The 21,441-nt window shown below is 37.1% G+C and overlaps 1 protein-coding gene across 1 annotated transcript; it reads right to left on the reverse strand.

Moving 5' to 3' along the window:
• Positions 1-1,849: 1,849 nt before the first annotated feature.
• On the reverse strand, positions 1,850-14,577 carry LOC140156690 (uncharacterized). Its single transcript, XM_072179626.1, has 2 exons — positions 14,518-14,577; positions 1,850-4,618 (listed from the first exon to the last, which is right to left on the reverse strand). Exon 2 carries the CDS (start codon positions 4,612-4,614, stop codon positions 2,518-2,520), a length of 2,097 nt encoding a protein of 698 aa, XP_072035727.1. The 5' UTR covers positions 4,615-4,618; positions 14,518-14,577; the 3' UTR covers positions 1,850-2,517.
• Positions 14,578-21,441: the final 6,864 nt, after the last annotated feature.

Raw genomic sequence — 21,441 nt, forward strand, 5'->3', positions numbered from 1 at the left:
GCGGTTACCACACTCGAAGTGTGAATTTCAATTGGGGTTACCACACTCGGAGTGGGAATTTCAAATGGGGTTACCACACCGGAGTGGGAATTTCAATTGGGGTTACCACACTCGAGTGTGAATTTCAAATGGGGTTACCACACTCGGAGTGTAAATTTCAAATGGGGTTACCACACTCGGAGTGTGAATTTCAATTGGGGTTACCACACTCGGATGGGGTGTGTGAATTTCAATTGGGGTTACCACACTCGGAGTGGGAATTTCAAATGGGGTTACCACACTCGGAGTGGGAATTTCAATTGGGGTTACCACACTCGGAGTGTGAAGTTCAAATGGGGTTACCACACTCGGAGTGGGAATTTCAATTGGGGTTACCACAATCGGAGTGTGAATTTCAAATTTCTGGAGTGGGAATTTCAATTGGGGTTACCACACTCGGAGTGGGAATTTCAATTGGGGTTACCACACTCGGAGTGTGAATTTCAAATGGGGTTACCACACTCGGAGTGTGTATTTCAATTGGGGTTACCTGAATGGGTGATTCCATTTGAAATCTACAACCCATGTGTAGGATATTATATTCATATCTTCTATAGGGAGTTTATCGTTGATTTCAAATGGAGGCGCCGAATTCCCTGACCATAAAGGAATGCCAATGAAATGAAATAAACATAATCTTGCTGGGCTGGTAATTGATACAATCCGTCGAGTCAAGATGGCTTTCAAGATGTTGAGCTCGAGCGGTAATGACAACCTTTACAAACAGCAAAAAATCACAAGAGGAAAATTTCTGGCCTACAATGTAATTAACCTTTACTAAGCAACGAATGAAAATCAATATAAAACAAGAAATTTCATGTAAAAAACATTTAATCTCCAAGAAAAGATTCATCTCCTAAATAATACATGTAATAATAATAACAATTTAATCTAGGTCATTGAAACACATGAATAATAACAAATCATAAAAATCATAAACTGGTTTAGGGACACCTTAAAAATCTGTTTCGTTTCGCAAAATACAATAAGCCCCCCGGGGGATTATTGCACTTTTTTAACTCCCAAGTTCTAACATCTCTGTCAGTGAACATCAGTTCACTTTGCTGTTATATAGCCATCTGGATATTGATTATTTCTTTTATTTTCTGGTTACGCAGTTCAAGGAAACAAGAGCATCAAGATCCTCTGTTGCCAAATGTGGCAGCAGATCTTCATCAAAGCCATGCGTAGTCCAAAACACAGAAGCTCGCTTCATCTTGCTCTTATTTGAGTCCAGATTCTCTTTCTTCTTTTTTGGCCTAGATTTGGTTTCGTCCTTCTTAATGCCACTGAGCCACCCATTTCTCCCTTCTACGGGAATCACTGGCACATATGTTACCCTAGCATCAACCTCGCCGTTGATACTCGGTTCACTGCTACTTCCTTTGCAAGAATTGCTAGATTTCGATTTCGTGCCTTTCTTCTTTGTGCACTCGACGTAAGGTGACAATTTCTTGTCATCATTAGGTTTCTTTTTATTTTGGTGAATAATTTCATGTATAGTTTTGCTAAATTCAGTGGAGAATCTCTTCCTGCAATGCTTACATTCGTAAGGTTTCTCTTTGGTATGAATCAATTCATGTTCAGTCTTATTACTTGGATCAGAGAAACGCTTGTAACAAAATTTACATTTGTAAGGTTTCTCTTTGGTATGAATCCGTTCATGTCTAATCTTATGACTTGCCTTACAAAAACTCTTCTTGCAATATGTACACTGATGACGTTTCTCCGTATAACTTTCGTGTAAAGTCTTGTAACTTGGATCGGAAAAAAGCTTGCAACAAAATGTGCATTTGTAAGGTTTCTCTTTATGAATCCGTTCGTGTGAAGTTTTGTTACTTGGATCTGAGAAACGCTTGTAACAAAAGTTACATTTGTAAGGTTGCTCTTTGCTATGAATGCGTTCATGTCTAGTCTTATGACTTGCCTTAGAGAAGCTCTTCTTGCAATATGTACACTGGTGACGTTTCTCCGTATGATAACTTTCGTGTAAAGTCTTGTAACTTGGATCGGAAAAAAGCTTGCAACAAAATGTGCATTTGTAAGGTTTCTCTTTATGAATCCGTTCATGTCTGGTCTTTGTACTTGCCCGAGAGAAGCACTTCTTGCAGTGTATACATTGGTGACGTTTCTCTCCAAGATGAGTCATTTCGTGTTTCATCTTGGCACTTGGATCAGTGAAACTCTTGTTACAAAATTTACATTGGTAAGGTTCCTCTTTATGAATCCGTTCATGTCTGGTCTTTTCACTTGCACGAGAGAAGATCTTCTTGCAATATTTACATTGGTGACGTGTATCTTTGAGATGAATCATTTCGTGTCTTTTCTTGGCACTTGGATCTGAGAAACTTGTGTTACAATACTTACATTGGTAAGGTTTCTCTTTGGTATGAATCCGTTCATGTCTAGTCATTTCACTTGCCCGAGAGAAGAACTTCTTGCAATATATACACTGGTGACGTTTATCTTTGGTATGAATCATTTCGTGTCTGTTTTTGGCACTCGGATCCGAGAAACTTGTGTTACAATATTTACATTGGTAAGGTTTCTCTTTGGTATGTATCCGTTCATGTCTAGTCTTTTACTCGCCCAAGAGAAGCTCTTCTTGCAATATATACATTGGTGACGATTCTCTTTGGTATGAATCCTTTCATGTTTCATCTTGGACCTTAGGTATGTGAAACTCTTGTTACAAAATGTGCATTTGTAAGGTTTCTCTGTGATATGAATCAATTCGTGTGCCATCTTGTTACTTTGGTGACGGTTTTCTTTGAGATGAATCATTTCGTGTCCTTTCTTGGTACTTAGATGCGAGAAACTCTTGTTACTAAATTGACAGTTGTAAGGTTTTTCTTTGGTATGCATCCGTTCGTGTCTATTCTTTTCACTTCCACGAGAGAAGAACTTCTTACAATATTTACATTGGTGACGTTTATCTTTGAGATGAATTATTTCGTGTCCTTTCTTGGTACTTAGATGCGAGAAACTCTTGTTACAAAATTGACATTTGTAAGGTTTTTCTTTAGTATGGACCCGTTCATGTATAACTTTGCTGCCTAATGTACAGAAGCTCTTGTTACAAAACGTGCACTTGTAGGGTTTCTCTGTGATATGAATCAATTCGTGTGCAGTCTTGTTACTAAGATACGAAAATTGCTTGCAACAAAATTCACAACTGTAAGGTTTCTCTTTCGTATGAACCCGTTCATGTCTAATCTTGAGACTTTCCCGAATGAAGCTCTTCTCACAATATGTACATTGGTAACATTTCTCTTTGGTATGTTGCATTTCGTGTGCAGTCTTGTTACTTGGATCAAAGAAACTCTTGCTACAAAGTGTACATTTATAGGGTTTCTCTTTGGTATGGATCCGTTCATGTCTAATCTTGTGACTTTCCCGAATGAAGCTCTTCTCACAATATGTACATTGGTGACAATTCTCTTTGGTATGAATCAATTCGTGTGCAGTCTTGTCATTTGGATCTGAGACACGCTTGTAACATAATTTACATTTGTTAGGTTTCTCTGCAGTAGTATGAATCCGTTCATGTTTAGTTTTTTTACTTGACCGAGAAAAAGTCTTCTTGCAATGTTTACATTTGTAAGGCTTCTCAATGGTAAGAATTCGTTCATATTTAGTCTTTATGACACTTATTTGTGCACTCTTTTCATCTGCTCCATGCCTAAGATGAATCTGTTCATGTGAAGTTTTGTTACTTACATCTGAGAAACACTTTTTACAATACATACATTGGTATGGTTTCTCGCCAGTGTGAATCCTTTCATGTCTAATCCTTAAACTGCGATCATTGAAACCCTTGTTACAATATTGACATTTGAAGGCTTTCTCGTTGGTATGAATCCTTTCATGTCTAATCTTATCAGCTGGTCGTTTGAATATCTTCTTACAATACATGCATTGGCGTTTTTGTTGACGTTTCTCTTTGATATGAACACTTTCGTGTCTAGACCTAGTAACTGGATCAAGGAACATCTCGCTGCAATGTCTACATCGATAGCAGCTTGTGTGATTCCACTCATGTCTATTTCTGCGATATTTTTTGGAGAAACTCTTGTTGCAGAAATGACATTCATAAGGTTTTTCTTTGGCATGGTTCAGTTCATGTGTAGTTTTCGTACCAATATCTGAGAAACACTGTTTACAATATTCACACTGGTACAGTTTGAGATGGACTCTTTCAAGTATGATTTTGATACTTTTGTTACAATGGTTCTTGGTAAAAGCAGCGTCGACACTATTTGTACAAGGTGTCTCCTTGGCATTGATCTCGTCCCATACGTGTTGTCGTTTAGTGTCGTGCCACCTTACAAATCTCGCAGTTTTTACCACTGCCTGTTGGTAGGAGCCACTCCAATATGGATGTACCCAATTTTCATGGTGTCTTAAATGAGTCAAATATCGACTCGTATCATAACAGAATCTCTGACTGCAGTACCTGCATTTATGAAATGGTAGATGGTCCACCTGATTGGCTGATAAATTCTTCATACAGTCCACCTGATTGGCTGATATATTCTTCATACGGTCCACCTGATTGGCTGATAAATTATTCATGATTCTGGAAGAAAAATAGATAAGAGTATCACCATGAGCATATTGACCACAACATTCAATTAATTTAGTGGCTGTTTGTTTGGCTTATAATGACTGAATACATTTTACGATGCAGGTATTGTCAGGAAGATTAAAATGAATAAAAAAGTAAATAATAAAATAAATGAGTTTACTTAAATTAAAATGTGTCAGCATTTAGAAATTGTCCTACAGCGGTTTACATGTATATACAAAGTAATTTTGAAGCAATTTTGTGACCAACTCCGTCATATCTTGCCAAATAAACAAGCCTCCCTCTCTCTATGTATACAGGGTGTCCCAATAAAAATAGAACCCTCAAAATATATTTGATTAACCTTTCAGAAATAGTAGAAAAAGAGGGCACAATGAGGGTGATGTTTTTATGGGACACCCTGTACATATTAATATCCAAATATCATAAATGATTATAATGTAGGCATTTTTCTTTCTCTGATTATTTTATTATCTTTTGAGGTAAAAAAAAAAGCCTTTAATGCATATCATACAAAGAAAGTATTTGTCGTACATAATGGCAAGTTTTGCTTTTTTTGCTTTTTTGTAAATTATGTAATGCTTTATATACACATGTCCCAACTAATACATGTACATCTAAACATCATTGAATCAGCCAAAATTGTGCCTCAACAGAGTGTAGTTTTCAATGGTGTAGCGATGGAGGTGGGGTTGTGGGTAGGGGGCAATGGGGCACGTGCCTGAGCCCCCGGGCGCCAAATTCATCAACCAAGGGTGAAATGGGGAAATGTTATGAATATTATTCACTGACTGAGCGCCACCCAAAAGTATGTGCGTGCATGCCTTGGGCATTGTAGGGCAACTGATACAAGTATGTATTCTAACGACAGCGGAGTCAAGCGCTTTGATACATGTGAAAGGTGTTATATGAATCCCAATATTTTATTTTTTATTTTTTTTTTTTCAACACCAAAATATCCAGTGGGGTTTCTGTCACTTTACCTCATAATTTTGGCGAACATGAAGACTGACAGAAACAGGGTTCTTGAGGTTTTTGCCAAGAGGTGGAAAAAACCGTGGTTTTAAACATGGTTTTAACCACTTGGCAAAAAACAGTTTTTGCCAGTTTTTGACGGCAAAAATGGCAAAAAAAAAAAAAGTGATTTATAGTTCAGTTTTTTCATCTCAAAACAAATAATTAAGTTACAAAAATAAGTTCCAGAGTGTAACAAGGCCAGATTTTGTAATTATAAGCAATATATTAAGAAATTAAAGGCATGCGTTTTCATTGCTCAAGTGCAGTTAACCAAAATGTGGCACATGTATCAAATTCAAAACTTTTTCATATTAAGGACTTAATGAGACAAAAAATATGTTGAATGATTCGTTAAAAGTTGTGTGTTACTGTTTATGAGCTTTCTGTGTCACTTTTTTAATATTTGAGTGACTATATGTGAGTTTTTGCCAGTTTTTGCCATTTTTGCCGGTTTAAACCAGGCAAAAACTGTTTTTGCCAGGTTTTTGCCACTTTGCCGGCAAAAACAGGTTTTTGCCGGCAAAAACCGAACCCTGGACAGAAACATTTTCTATACATGTATGATGCGCGGGACTTCGTAGACTGAGTTAGCGACAATAAATAAAATCATAAATTTTGGGATTATAGCGACTTCTTCCATATCTTAGAGGATTCAAAGCACTGTAATTTTGCTGCCATGGTGAATCATCACAATCAAGTCGCATCAACTAGGCCGGTTGTAACCAAACCTGGCACAAACCTATACAGACTTTAGATTGTAACATCCGCCAATTATCTGTGAAGCTCCCCAAACTCCATTTATATTTTACCCGATTCATTATATTTTTAAAGGTAAAATCCTGCCTGTTCCGTACAATTCCCCAATTCACCTTTGGTAGATATTTTTGTTTGTATTTTATGCTATTTGATGCATATTACCAGGGCCCTGACACTCAGTACTGAAGTATGTTACTGCGTGGAAGCGGCCATTGACCCTGTAATCGTGTACCCAGGAACTACCGGCCGCGTCCTATACATGTACACGTTACGGATCGCGTTGGATGCTTGAGCTGGCGACGTGTTCATTAGCACCGGGCAGCACCCCCCCGCGTTGCCGTTAGCACCCCACGGCAGCGCCCATACGTGTGTCAATTTGTGGTTCGCAGGATCTTTTCTTCAGGCTCCGTAGCGTACAAATTTGGCTGGTGCGATATTTACAGTCCCCTGTGTGATATAACTTTTTCATAATATTTAAATGTTACATAATAATAATAATAATGTACACTTAATAAAGCGCCGGTATCCGTCGAGAGACGCTCATGGCCCTTTGCAAAAAACAACCAATGTACATGTACAATGATACAAACATATTATAACAATTAATAACAAAAACAGTTCATCAGTGTTGTATAGTTCATGATATGGAAAGAGTCAATTAAAAGCATTTTGGAACAAATGTGTTTTCAAATTTGTTTTGAAACTACACAAGCTCTTACGTACTTGTACATATATGCAATTATTCTTATGTAATTTGATGCTTTCACATTTTTTGAATCAATATACTGTACTCTGCTATTTATTCAAAAACATAATAATATTGAACGGCTTCAATGAGTGCAGTTACCCACTATTTGTTCATGAGAAACAAGAAAATATCAATGGTCTACTGTTGTATTCCATGAAGCCGAATACGACCTAAAAACCAGTGATATTTTTCGTATTGCATGAACAAACAGGGGATAACTAATATTATCCTTTACTTGATACTAATTCAGTAATCTCATTTGTCAAATGTGACCCGGCAGCACAAATAAGCCGTAAATTCCCTAAATTGTATTCTGAGTTACGGTGTAAAATGTGTACGAAGGTCGTATTCATCGGTAACTTAAGCTGGCCCAACATCCGTCTCATTTTGATAGTCAAAAACTAATCAATAATCCTATTGTTGAACAGCGCTCGAAATAAGGCGCGTCCTTGCGTCAAATACCAGTGAAAGTAGGCGCGGACCCGCAAATTTCCTACGGTACGGGTCCGTGTGACCCGTAAAAATTGAACCAGGCAAAGAGTAGAAAATTCTAGTTTTGTTGTTCCACTGGAAGATCTGGTTCACATTATACGTCCAGCTCCCTGGGCACTTTCCTTTTAGTTTCCCATCAAGTTTTCAACCCGGATATTTAATTTTCTACAATCTACATACTGTAGCCGTAGCTAATAAAGACAAAGGTCGGGGGTCGGACCCTTGAAAATTGGTGAGGACCCTTGAAATTTCAAGGTCAAGGGTCCGGTTGACTCTTAGATTTTTCTTCTTATTTCGAGGCCTGTTGTTGAAGTGGATAATAAGCTTCTACCTTAGATGGCTATAGAACTTTTAAGAACACTATGCAGTAAAAATCAGATATTTTCAAAAAATGTTGGCAGACTTCAAAAAATGATTTTTCTTAATACTTTGTGTGTGGATGCACCTTGGGTCAGAGTCTTCAGGAGTGACAGTCATATCGCCTCTAAACCCTTGGTTGCCATGGCAACAGCGAAAATGTCAATTTGCCCAATTTTCAGCATTTTCAGCATTTTCCCATGTACATTGTAGCAAAATGTAGAAATATCAGGTCAGATTTCAGGATGAAGAAAATAATGTTCAGTACCCTTCTTTTATACAGTGAATAAGACATCCTTCCTCTCTATAAAAATCATGTAAACACAAACAAATCATTTTCAGAAATGGGTGAAACTATTATGTAAAATAGGGGTGTTTTTATTATTTTCAGCAATGCCAAAACTTGTGTTGGGAAAATTGATGTAACCCCAAAGTAACACTTTTCTCACAATTATCTGTTCAGGATAGGTAGATAAGATGTTGGTCTAGTAATATCATAAAAAAAAAGTTTTGGTAAATTTCATACGTGGGAGCAGTGTTGCCAGGAAAATTGCACAATTTCAGTTTTTTAATTTAATATATTATGAAAAATAAGGGCTTTTATCCACCAAGGGGATGATGATGCATTTTTATGATATTAGTATGAAGACATTACCAACTGTAGTGCATGAGTATCATGTATTTCTGCCTAAGTGTTGCCAGAAACCTCTCTTGTTAATTTTATGCAACACTCTAGTATTGTTATTTGGATTAAGTGCATGGTGTGACATGATTTGCATTGGTTTCAACACCAGTGTTGCCAGTAGCGTTGCCTTTTCAGGTGCTGTTATAAAGTAATTTTCATACGTGGGAGCAGTGCTGCCAGGAAAATTGCACAATTTTCAGGTTTTTAATTTAATATATTATGAAAAATAAGGCTTTTATCCACCTAGGGGATGATGATGCATTTTTATGATATTAGTATGAAGACATTAAAAACTGTAGTGCATGAGTATCAAGTATTTCTGCCTAAGTGTTGCCAGAAACCTCACTTTTTTGACGTTTGAGATTATATTGATGATGGAAAATACTGATTTTAACTGACAACTCTCTTGTTAATTTTATGCAACACTCCAGTATTGTGATTTGGATTAAGTGCATAGTGTGACATGATTTGCATTGGTTTCAACACCAGTGTTGCCAGTAGCTTTGCCTTTTCAGGTGCTGTTATAAAGAAACGGCGAAACCAGTGTTGCTAGTAACATTGTCTATTCAAGTCAGTTTACAGGATAATGACACTCTTACTGACAAACGTACAGAAAAGGAGGTTAACAGCACTGGTATACATAGTATACACAATTTTTTCAAATCGTGAAGTTTAGCGGGTCCTGGTCTGCTATTATTAACACGTCAACAACAGTATTGCCAGAAAACTCACTTTTGTATTATTGAGGTTAAATTTACTGTTTAAATTAAGTGTAGTATACCTTACTTTGCTCACTGTGATTTCAACACCAGTGTTGCTAGTAACATTTTCAGTTATTTTGAAACAATTGAGAAAGCTACAGAAGAATCTAAAGAGGTGACATGGTTAGCTATGTCTGTTGCAGTTCATACATTAGATATGATGCAGCAGAGTACCCTTTTTCATCTCATTTGATGACTCACATTACGGAAGATACAAGATTGCCAACCGACATTTACAGACATACCGTCGTTTTATCTTTTCAGTTTCTGTTTCCGTAACCGTAATAGTTTTTGTAAGTCATTGTTATTCTGAAGTGGTAGTCTCCCAGGTGTGGCCAATCTTTTATTCTAGCCTTTTGTTAGTTACTGAAAATTTGAAGCTCGTGAATTTCAGTTTTCGTTTTGGTAAGTTATATAGATTTTTTTCTTTTATTTTTGAGATGTGCGGTTGGGTGCTAATCTAGACAAAAGAAGAGTCTAAATTTTACGGTCCTAAATTCGCGGTAAATTGTACGCTTCAATTGACTTGTGTTTGGTGTATATGCACTTACGCCTAGACGTAAGTGGCTCGTAAAAATTGTCTTGCATTGAAATATATACTAACCATTTGCCAAGTTATAAGCAAAAGTTTTTCATATTGGCGATGAAACGAGCGCCTAAAATAGTCAAATATCTCCCAATGAGGCGCGTACAAGTGGTGATTTGGTAATCATGTTTTATATTGAAATACAACAAAAGAATTGCATTGGAGCAAAGATAATGTATTCTATTCATTCGTATCACTGGCAAGCTAATCTGATAATTGGTTGGGTCTATATGCAAGGCTCGGGTTTATTTTAAATGTTTATTTTTGCAGAGCTTATTTTCAGTCATGGATCATACTGATAAATTTCGCAAGGGAGGGAGGGGGGGAGGGAGGGAGAGAGGGAAATACTTGAGACTGAACAAGTGAGAGTGGGAGGGGTGAGGAAGAAAGAGAGGAGAGGGAGAGACTGAAAGACTAGAAAGAGAAGAACTCGAGAGGAGAGAGTAGGGACTGGGGAGGGAGGTGGGAGACTGATTATGGGGGGGGGGGGCAAGAGGAAGCAAAATAGGGAGATAGACATTGATGGAAGGGCGACACTGTGACCATGCACACGTGCTTTGGGGTTCGACAGGCTCATAAGCGGACCTTTTGTGATTTTAGGGCTTATTTGCAACGTTTTTACAGAAAAAAGTGGACTTTGTCATTCGGATTGGCATGCATTTTGTCAAATTAATATAGATTTACCAATGTTAAAGACGAGAGGCGCTTAGGCCATTAAAAACACTGGTGTTAACATAATCTGTGCTCCCGATTTTATTGACATAAGCAATCACCTCTATTGAAATAGGCTGATTGGTACTTCAGAGTTAACAATGAAGTCAGATTACAGTAACTTACTGAATCCCTTGCGTTTTCGTATCTGAACAAAAGACTTACGGAAACTGAAAAGATAAAAAGACCCATAGTGCTTAAAAACATTACATGTTTTGAAATTGTTCAAAACATTGTTTGTAACTAAACAGGAACAACCTTCCACAAAGCTTTCAATTTTCTTGATATACGGACGTTTAGGTGTCGATGTTGAGGTATATGCATATGTCCTTAAGTTTTGAAACAGTTTGCTTGATCAGACTCTTTGTTTTTACAAGTTCACAAATATTACACGGAAAAACAGTGGCAGGATCGACGGGAATTATATAAATAAACATTGTTATTCATCAGGTTCGCCGCAAATAATAAAGGAGACAAGAAGAAAAAATGATCCAGCCTGGGAATTGAACCCAGGACCTCAGGGTTACGAGACCTACGCCTTAACCGCTTGGCCACGGGAGCTTCATGATTAGGCTGGTTGAAATTCGAACTCATCAGGTTCGCCGTCGCAAATAAACTGAAAAGGTTACTAGCAACACTGGTGTTGAAATCACAGTGAGCAAAGTAAAGTATACTACACTTATTTTAAACAGTAAATTTAACCTCGATAATACAAAAGTGAGTTTTCTAGCAATACAGTTATTGACATGTGAATAATAGCAGACCAGGACCCGCTATACTTCACGCTATACTTCATTGAATAGACAATGTTACTAGCAAAACTGGTTTCGCTGTTTCTTTATAACAGCACCTGAAAAGGCAAAGCTACTGGCAACACTGGTGTTGAAACCAATGCAAATCATGTCACACCATGCACTTAATCCAAATCACAATACTAGAGTGTTGCATAAAATTAACATGATAGTTAGTTGTCTGTTAAATCAGAATTTTCCATTGTAAATAAAATCTCAAACGTCAAAAAAGTGAGGTTTCTGGCAACATTTAGGCAGAAATACTTGATACTCATGCACTACAGTTGGTAATGTCTTCATACTAATATCATACAAATGCATTATCATCCCTAGGTGGATAAAAGCCCTTTTTTTCATAATATTTTAAATTAAAAACTGAAAATTATGCAATTTTCCTGGCAACACTGCTCCTAATGTATGAAAATTACTTTATAACAGCACCTGAAAAGGCAAAGCTACTGGCAACACTGGTGTTGAAACCAATGCAAATCATGTCACACCATGCACTTAATCCAAATCACAATACTAGAGTGTTGCATAAAATACAAGAGAGTTGTCTGTTAAAATCAACATTTTCCATTGTAAATAAAATCTCAAACATCAAAAAAGTGAGGTTTCTGGCAACACTTAGGCAGAAATACTTGATACTCATGCACTACAGTTGGTAATGTCTTCATACTAATATCATAAAAATGCATCATCATCCCCTAGGTGGATAAAAGCCTTATTTTTCATAATATATTAAATTAAAAACTTGAAAATTGTGCAATTTTCCTGGCAACACTGCTCCCACGTATGAAAATTACTTTATAACAGCACCTGAAAAGGCAATACTACTGGCAACACTGGTGTAGAAACCAATGCAAATCATGTCACACCATGCACTTAATCCAAATAACAATACTAGAGTGCTGCATAAAATTAACAAGAGAGTTGTCTGTTAAAATCAGCATTTTCCATTGTAAATAAAATCTCAAACGTCACAAAAGTGAGGTTTCTGGCAACACTTAGGCAGAAATACTTGATACTCATGCACTACAGTTGGTAATGTCTTCATACTAATATCATAAAAATGCATCATCATCCCCTAGGTGGATAAAAGCCCTTATTTTTCATAATATATTAAATTAAAAAACTGAAAATTGTGCAATTTTTCTGGCAACACTGCTCCCACGTACGAAAATTACCAAAACTTTTTTTTCATGATATTACTAGACCAACATCTTATCTACTTACCCTGAGCAGATAATTGTGAGAAAAGTGTTACTTTGGGGTTACATCAATTTTCCCAACACAAGTTTTGGCATGGCCGAAAATAATGAAAAACACCCCTATTTTACATAATGGTTTCACCCACTTCTGAAAGTGATTTGTTTGTGTTTACATGATTTTTATAGAGAGGAAGGATGTCTTATTCACTGTATAAAAGAAGGGTACTGAACATGATTTCCTTAATCCTGAAATCTGACCTGATATTTCTACATTTTGTTACATGTGAAAATGCAGAAAATGCTGAAAATTGGGCAAATTTACATTTTGGCGGTTGCCATGGCAACCAAAGGTGCAGAGGCGAGATGAATGTCATTCCTGTTGACTTTGACCCAAGGTGCATCCATGCACAAAGTTTGAAGAAAAATCATTTTTTGAAGTCTGCCAACACTTATTTGATTTATACAGCAGACCAGTCTTAATAGCTCTGGTCTTTGTTTGCTTTTGCTAAATCCTGTTCAAGTGGTGGGTTACCAGGCATTGTATTTTGTATGTGCTATGCATAACCAAAAATTTACAATGAGATAACTTTCTTAAACCTCGAACTTTTGACTTGGGGATGATTTGAAATGACCGCCAATTATGACTGTTTGATATTTATTGCCAGCAATGTGGAAAAAGAGACACATGTATGTAAATACGTAAAAAGCTATAATTTTGTTGATGGAGCAAAGTTTAACAAACCATAACCCCGCTTTTGGATATCGTTTGAAGTCAAATGATATACCATTTTTAAGTTTATGATGTTTATTTTTAAACACGAAATAAAACAAAATTGACCGGGGAGGAATTTACGGCTCATTCGCCGTGAACGGTCACAAATACTACTGGGACAAAATCCATCATATGTAGGGCCTACCTGCGTATTCCTCATTAATATACCAGCAGGTCACATTTCCCGTATAACCGCATAGTCCTAACATGTACGTACGCATCTGCGTAACATGACTCCTGCGCATACTTCAAGCGCGGCATGGATCCACTGTTAAAAACGCAAAGAACAAACTGGCCTGCTTTTCAGTAAGATCAAACTGACTGAATTCCTTCAGCAAAGTTTGAAATTAAATAGAATTCATGTTCACTATATATTAAAAAAGGAAAAAATGTTTGCCCAATCATCATGGTCTAATGAAATAGGGGAAAATATCTAGTCTGGTGCTGTATGTTAAGTTTTAAATGGAGAAATTCGGGAAAACAAGGGGGAATCCGAAAAAATTTTTGTCAATATTTTTTTCCAAAACGCCCATTACCCCCCCTGCCGTAAATAAAGATCGGTCTCTAACTGTGAAATGGACTTTCCTTTCAAAAGTTTTATCATTAGGAATAATTGTATGGTCCTGTTTTAATTTTTATTGTCGTAAAGTACTCAAAATTGAATAAAAGTCGACATGAAGAAAAACATTTTCAAAATGTTACCAAAAAATCTTGTTAGGTCCGAGGTCCACTTGAACATTTTCTTTCATGACTTTATTCTAACCCATATTTTTTCAAATAAATAAAAATCGAGTCTCTAAGGACAGACAGTAATCAATGTAATTTGTAAATGTAAGCTTACCTGTCCATGGCACCATGCACATGTATGTATTCATGTAATTGTATTGTAATTGTATTATCTTACCGTACGTTATCATGGTAACATCATGGATCGAGGGCATGGAGCTAGATATCCTGTCATATTTATATAACAATATCATGAGGATTGTAAATTTAAACTTACCCTGGCACACATAAACATAAACAGCAAACACCGGGTTTCTTTCCTTTGTACTTGCTTGAGGTCACGATCGATCAATGGCGTATCGCGCACTAAAAACAGCTTGTATTCCACAACAACGAGCACACCACCTAATAAGCATCCCAATGAAATACACGTAGATATGCGTTTTTCTATTTTCAAATTAAATTATTAAAATACCGCTAAGGGGGTGTTCATAAATACTTTGGTGGGGGGGGCTGGGAAAAAATTTTCATGTCGAAATTTCCCCCCTTCTTCGCGAACCCAAAACTTTTTTGACCCCCCCTCATATTATTTTCAAAACTATTTTGACCCCCCCGCATTTGTACACTATTTTCGCCCATGATGGGGATGAAAATGCCTTAATTGTGACAATGTTCGCATATAGGCCTACAGCGCGCAAACGCCGTATTTTACACTACATGTAGGCCTAGGCCTATTTTGGCCCATGATCAGGGTGAATTTGGAAAAGGGGTTCCTTGCCCCTATTCTTTTCCTTTGCCCTCCAGATTTTATCTTTCATTTTTCATTCATCTTTGTCATGGGGGCACTTTCCGGCCCCCTTGCCCCCTGGCTACGCTACTGCCGAAATGGGGTGTTTTGCTATTTCGTGTGATCGCGAAGCGCACAATTTTGCAATTTTACCCTATTTGGGCCCAAAACACGGTGCTTTTCAATGTGTTAAAAAAGTTGCATAGGGCAGTTACCGGGTTTTTTTTCTCCTACTAGGCCTAGGATCTTTAGGGGGATGTCCCCCATGGAAAAATTAGGGGGTGGAAACGGTGTAGGGCCTACCCCGGTTCTCCAAGATTCCTCCGCCTAGCAAATTAATAATCTGTAGGCCTACTGCATGAAACATTATTGTAAAAATTGTCAACACTAAAGAAGAACAAAGTTATTGCAGTCTTTTGGTGATTAAAAGAGCAGATCAGAAGGAACTGAAACAAACCTCAAAATTAAGTTATAGACAACAAGACAATTTTTAACACTTCATACTATTGAACTAGATTTCGCGGTTCTCGGGTCGGGCGGTTCTCGTGATAGGCCTATACCCGTCCTGCCCTGACCTATAAACGAATACCGTATGAAATGCGTATCTCAATGATCAAGATCAAACTTGACACAACAACTCTCTTTGTTTTGTAGCTGTGATGCTTAGGCCTACTTCGGTAGTTAGGTAGGTCTACCTATAATCTGGAAATCTATCATTCGCTTCTTCCAAGCCCTGTCCTGCTACCACATTGTAGGCCATAGGCCTACTAAAGTAATGAAATCAATCGGGAGAAATAGGCCTATTGGTCCGATGAGATGCACCTGTTAGTGTTAGTCACACTGTAATGCTTTCCGATGCGCGCACTGTAGGCCTACTCCGCGCCCATTGATACTCCGCGATAGCACACCGCGAGCATGCGATAGCACACCGCGAGAACGCGAACCGTGGGCACGCGAACGCGATAGCGCGCGGACGGACGGACGGACGGACGGACACTCTGTAAATAGTAGGCCTATTATGATGACTTTTCAAAATACATAAAGGACCTGATCAAAATAATACCCTTATCTGGATGGAATGAACTTTTGTTCTGGTTTTAGGGGAACATTTGCGCGCATAGCACGCGAAAAAAAATTTCAGGCTATTTTATATTTTTTGTTTCAGGACTAGGCCTAATGTTGCTAAAGATTTTACCCCCCCCCCCTCTACGTGCCCAAAAACTTTTTACCCCCCCCCCCCGTTCATACACCCAAAACTTTTTTAACCCCCCCTCTTCAGAACTCCTAAAATTTTATGACCCCCTACATATTTTCCAGCACCCCCCTACCAAATTATTTATGAACACTTATCCCTAATCGATTACAAATATCATAAAATTCATCAAAGTCTACTTTTATGCAGTTTAAGTAGCATAGATATGCTAACTAACACGTGTATTAAAACCCCCGTTTAATAAAGAGCTTTTTAAGACAAAATAGGACAATTTAGGCCTATAGGCCTATGGCCCCTACATGAAATTGTATATTATTAGTGGGCCTAGGCCTCGAATAATTATGATTTTCATCAAGGTCTATCTTTTGTAAAAGGGGCCTAAGCTTGCAGTTTATAAAATATTCCTACCTACAAAAGTGAGACTCTCAAGTTTCACTTGCAAATTATATAATACTAGGCCTAGATTTCGCGGTTCTCGGGTCGGGCGCTTCTCGTGATAGGCCTATTTCTAATTACCCAAACTCGTTACCCATATACCTGCCCTGACTTTTTAAACTACTAAGAAATGCGTCTCTCAATGATCAAGACCCAAGACACAACTTTATCAACTCTGTTTGTTTTAAAGGTGTGATGCTTACTTCGGTAGGCAAACCCATAATCTGCAGATGGAAACCAATCATTCGCCTCTTCCAAGCCCTGCCCTGTTACCACATTTAGAGAAACCGAAATTAGTATCTGGACGTGGATATAGGCCGTTACTAAAGTAATGAAATCCCCGAAATCAATCGCGAGAAACGTGAACGCAAAAACGGTTCATAGCCCAGCAAACATTATAGGGGCCTACAATCGGCCCGATACTGGCTCTATAAAAGCTGCTATAATGGACCAAGAATGGCAGCCTGTATTGGTCCGGTACAGTCGTGCACACGGGCATTCAACTGGCCCAATAGATATTGTCAGCACTGGGCCAAAATGGGTTGAAATTGGCCCAGTACAGGTCCAATTTATTCAATACTGTACTGGGCCAGTATAATATTGCCAATATATTCCCATTATGAAACCATAAGTAAACGGTAATGGTCCAATTTTGGTCCTTTTTATTTTATTTTATTTTTTTGGTCCACGTCTAGCTGTGCAGTGTTCTTCTATTCCTCTTTTACCCGGTTGAGGCATTATTGGTCAGTTTCACCTGTTCAACCAGATATTTCCTTTCAAAAGGAAATTTACTTGCACTCAGCATAATTGGATTGGTATTAGGCCCTAGCTGATGTGCAAAGTATTAAAGTTCGATAACAAACCAAACTCACAAAACTGAGCCATTGATAAATGAAATATATATTATATGGTGTCATCAGATAACAATAAATTATGCCTTGCTCACGTAGATTCTTTACAAGGCAGTAAATGAAATATTCGGAACAAGCGTAAACTCGCTGCCTCTTCTTTATAATAATAATAACATGTGATGGCCCTTCAAAATGAAGATGATAATGATCAAATATTGTATTTTGATAGTAAAAAATATCAGGGTTTCAAAACCACGCCCACGTTAATGCAACATTGGGCCAATACAGGGTCGGTACTCGGGGCCTACAAGCCCGGCCAACAAGTTTCTGCCGCAACTGGGCCAGTATGTACACGCCGACTCGATGCCATATTCAGGTAGTCTTCAATTGGCCAAATAATGGACCAAGTACGGCACAGCTTATCGTGATAAGAAAACGGCGGCCAAACATTAACCAGTATCGGATGTGTACTGGCGTTATTCCGTCAGCCGTGTCCGGTATTGCCAGAAGTAGACCGGTTTAAGCCATTACTGGGCCAATATTACAATGTTTGCTGGGAGGCCTTCCGGAAATAGTCATGTTCTCATAAAAATAGGCCTACATGCACGTGTTTGGTGTGTGCACGTGTTCGATATCTTAATATTGAAATATGTGTTGAAAATAAGGCCTATAATTATTGGTCCGATGAGATGCACCTGTTAGTCACACTGTAGTGCTTTTCCGATGCGCGGACTGTACTCCGCGCACACTCCCGTTGATACTCCGCGAGAGCGCATCGCGAGCACGCGATAGATTCAGATTCAGATTCTTTATTGACATTCACCTCACAAAAGGTATAATCAAAAAACAAACTAGAAACACTATATAGGCCTACATAGGCCTAAATACAAACATGAAACACCTTAAAATAACTTATACAAAATAATAGTTTTAACTATTAATTATAAAGTAATTTATAAATGCTACAAATATAATAACTTGACTGCTAGATTGACTAAACAATGCAATTAGTTAGTCCTACTGGTGCTTAACGTACGCTTATTAAATGCTGATGCAATAAAATTAGCTACTACATGAACAGTTTCATGATCATTAGCACTCATTATTAATTTGAATTTATCTAAGTCTGGTAAAATTAGAAAATTAAAGGCATCATCTAAATATTTATACATGTTATCTCGCAAATTGGTATAAAAAGAGCAACGTATAATAAAATGGAATTCACTTCAACTTCCTTAAGGTCACAATACACACAAAGTCTATCCTCTGGTGGGATTTTTGGTGAAGAATAACGCCCTCTCTCAATCCTTAATAAATGAGCACTAATACGTAATCACACCACATTTCGCCAAAATACATTCTAGAAACGCTTGCTGTTAGAATAAGAAAAATTTTAATGCTAATTTATTGCACATTCTAGGGAAGCGTGGTTACCTTTTTAAAATAACCGAGTGAGAGGGTTTTCAAGAAAATATTTTTCCTGTCAAAACTGAAGCATCCTCTGTATAAAAGAAAATATGAATATTAACTGCACATCATATAGGGACCTATAACGATTCGTGATACCCAATTATGGCGCATTTGATGCCGTTTAAGAGGCAGAGAATTTTATTTCAATTTTATATACGCCAAAAAATTTTTTTAATTGAGCAAGAATAAGGATAGAAAAAACGTTGAAAATCCTATGTGAATATTACATTAGACCCGGCAAAAGATTACTGTTTCGTTTTTATGGTAATCTAATCTTTTATTTCCCGAAAAAACATTTGGGGTCTAAAATGGAATTTTTATGTAATTGATAAAAACATCGAACGTCTATACAAGAAAAATGGTAGGTTCCTCTATAGTATTTTACTGACCATGGAAATGTACTGACACCGTCAGAGCACGTGTCAAAATCGATATCATGTATTGTCCATATAGACGCGCATTTATCATGTTTATGGTCGGATTAACAACAATTGAGCGCTATTAATACACATTAATGTATTTAGGCAAATAAAATTCCAAAATATGGTACGTTTTCTGCTTTTGCTTGTCACGTGGTATGCCTATATTGAAGTTGCGATTATATCTTCAAATAAGTTTCAAATGAATTCCATGAAGACAAGTGGTCGAGTGGTCTAAGGCGCTAGGCTCATAGAGTATTATAAGCGGCGCCGTGAGTTCGAACCCCGCCTCTGCCAAATTTTAAAAGAAGCAGAATTTAAATTTTACTTTTTTAAATTTCATATTGGGGAAATGTGACTGGGAGAATTTATGTATGGCGTGGAGTGGTGTGATACGTAATCTACAGAAGACGGATCTCTTAGAACGATTAAGTAAAATAGCGTAATTTTCCATGGTGAAGCTATCTTTGAATTTACAATAAGTTCGTAATTTGGATAGATTATTATTGATTGAAAATAACCACAATTTATCAAATACTGACTTTAGAGATGAAGTAATTAAACTATCAAAATTACTTTTAGACAAAAGAATGGGTTTAGACCAGATATCCTCACGTTTGATTAGAGTGAAAATATTTTGAATACCAGTAGACCAGGAAAATTTTTCTAATTTTCTATTATCAATTAGAGCTTTGATAACAAGAGAATTATGACCTTTCATGCATTTAATATTAAGTTTCCACCAATATTTTATTGAAAGTGATAACATGGTTACTAGAAGTAGTTAAGTACCAAGCTCACCCCTGACGGCATGATTTGTAGCTTTTCTGTGAACACCAAGAACTAGCTTACAGAATTTAATATGTACATTTTCACCAGGTAGTTTATCACATATGTTAATAAGATTATTATCATTGAGTGTATTAAGTAAATAAGGAGCCCACACTTCACAACCATATGAAATAATTGGCTGAATAAGAGTACGGAATAGTGTAATACTACATTTACTTGAACTACCGTATATAGTTTCTCTTATCTTAAAATATGCCTTTAAAGCCTTGTCTTTCAAACGAACCATTGCATTTTTGAAAGAGCCAGAAGGTGTGAAAATAATACCTAAATAACAATACTCATCAGTTATCTGCAGAATATCATCACCATAATTAAATTCAAATTTTTTCAAGATGTGTCCACGCTTATTAAATATCATAATATTAGACTTTTGATATTTACCAACAACTTCCATTTTAAGCAATAATCTCGAAGTTTATTTATAGCACATTGAAGGCCAGTAGCACTTTGAGAAAGAATAACGAGATCATCCGCGTACATTAAACAAGATAGAGGGTCATTATCAAGGTATACAGGATCACAGTTATCATCAAAAACCTGTGGTATATCACTAATGAAAATATTAAAGAACAATGGACTTAAAATACAACCTTGTTTAACACCAACAGAAGTCTTAAACGTATTGGTCATTTTACCAGCACATTTAACAGTAAACATAACTTCTGAGTACATGCTTTGAATAATATTAATAATATTACCATGTAAGCCAGATTGTACAAGTTTAAATAGAAGAGCACCACGCCACACGGTGTCAAATGCAGCAGAAAAATCAATAAAGCACACAATATAGATTTGATTTAACTGCATTATTTACATATTTATCAATAAGTGATCTTAAAACCAAAACATGGTCACTTGTTCGTGAACCTTTCATAAAACCAATTTGTTCTGGAGGTATAGTATTGTTTTTATCAGTAAAAGTCACCAAACGATTGTGTAAAACTAAACAAAATAATTTGCACAAATTACTGGACACAGCGATACCTCTGTAATTTTTTGGATCACCTTTGTCACCTTTCTTATGTAATACTGTAAGTGTACTTAGTCTCCAAGCAGAAGGAAACTTACCACAATTGTAAATTGAATCCACCAAAAAACGTTGACAACGTAAAGAAAGCAGCAAGTTTAAAACGCCCCCACCTCGGCTCACTTTTTGAAACTTGGTCCCATTTGT

The sequence above is a fragment of the Amphiura filiformis genome, chromosome 7 (genome assembly GCF_039555335.1).
Source record: "Amphiura filiformis chromosome 7, Afil_fr2py, whole genome shotgun sequence".
Lineage (NCBI taxonomy): Eukaryota > Metazoa > Echinodermata > Ophiuroidea > Amphilepidida > Amphiuridae > Amphiura > Amphiura filiformis.

Bases quoted from the DNA above. Each gene is read 5' to 3' on its own strand.
- LOC140156690 (XM_072179626.1), bottom strand. From the start codon at position 4,614: ATGAATAATTTATCAGCCAATCAGGTGGACCGTATGAAGAATATATCA.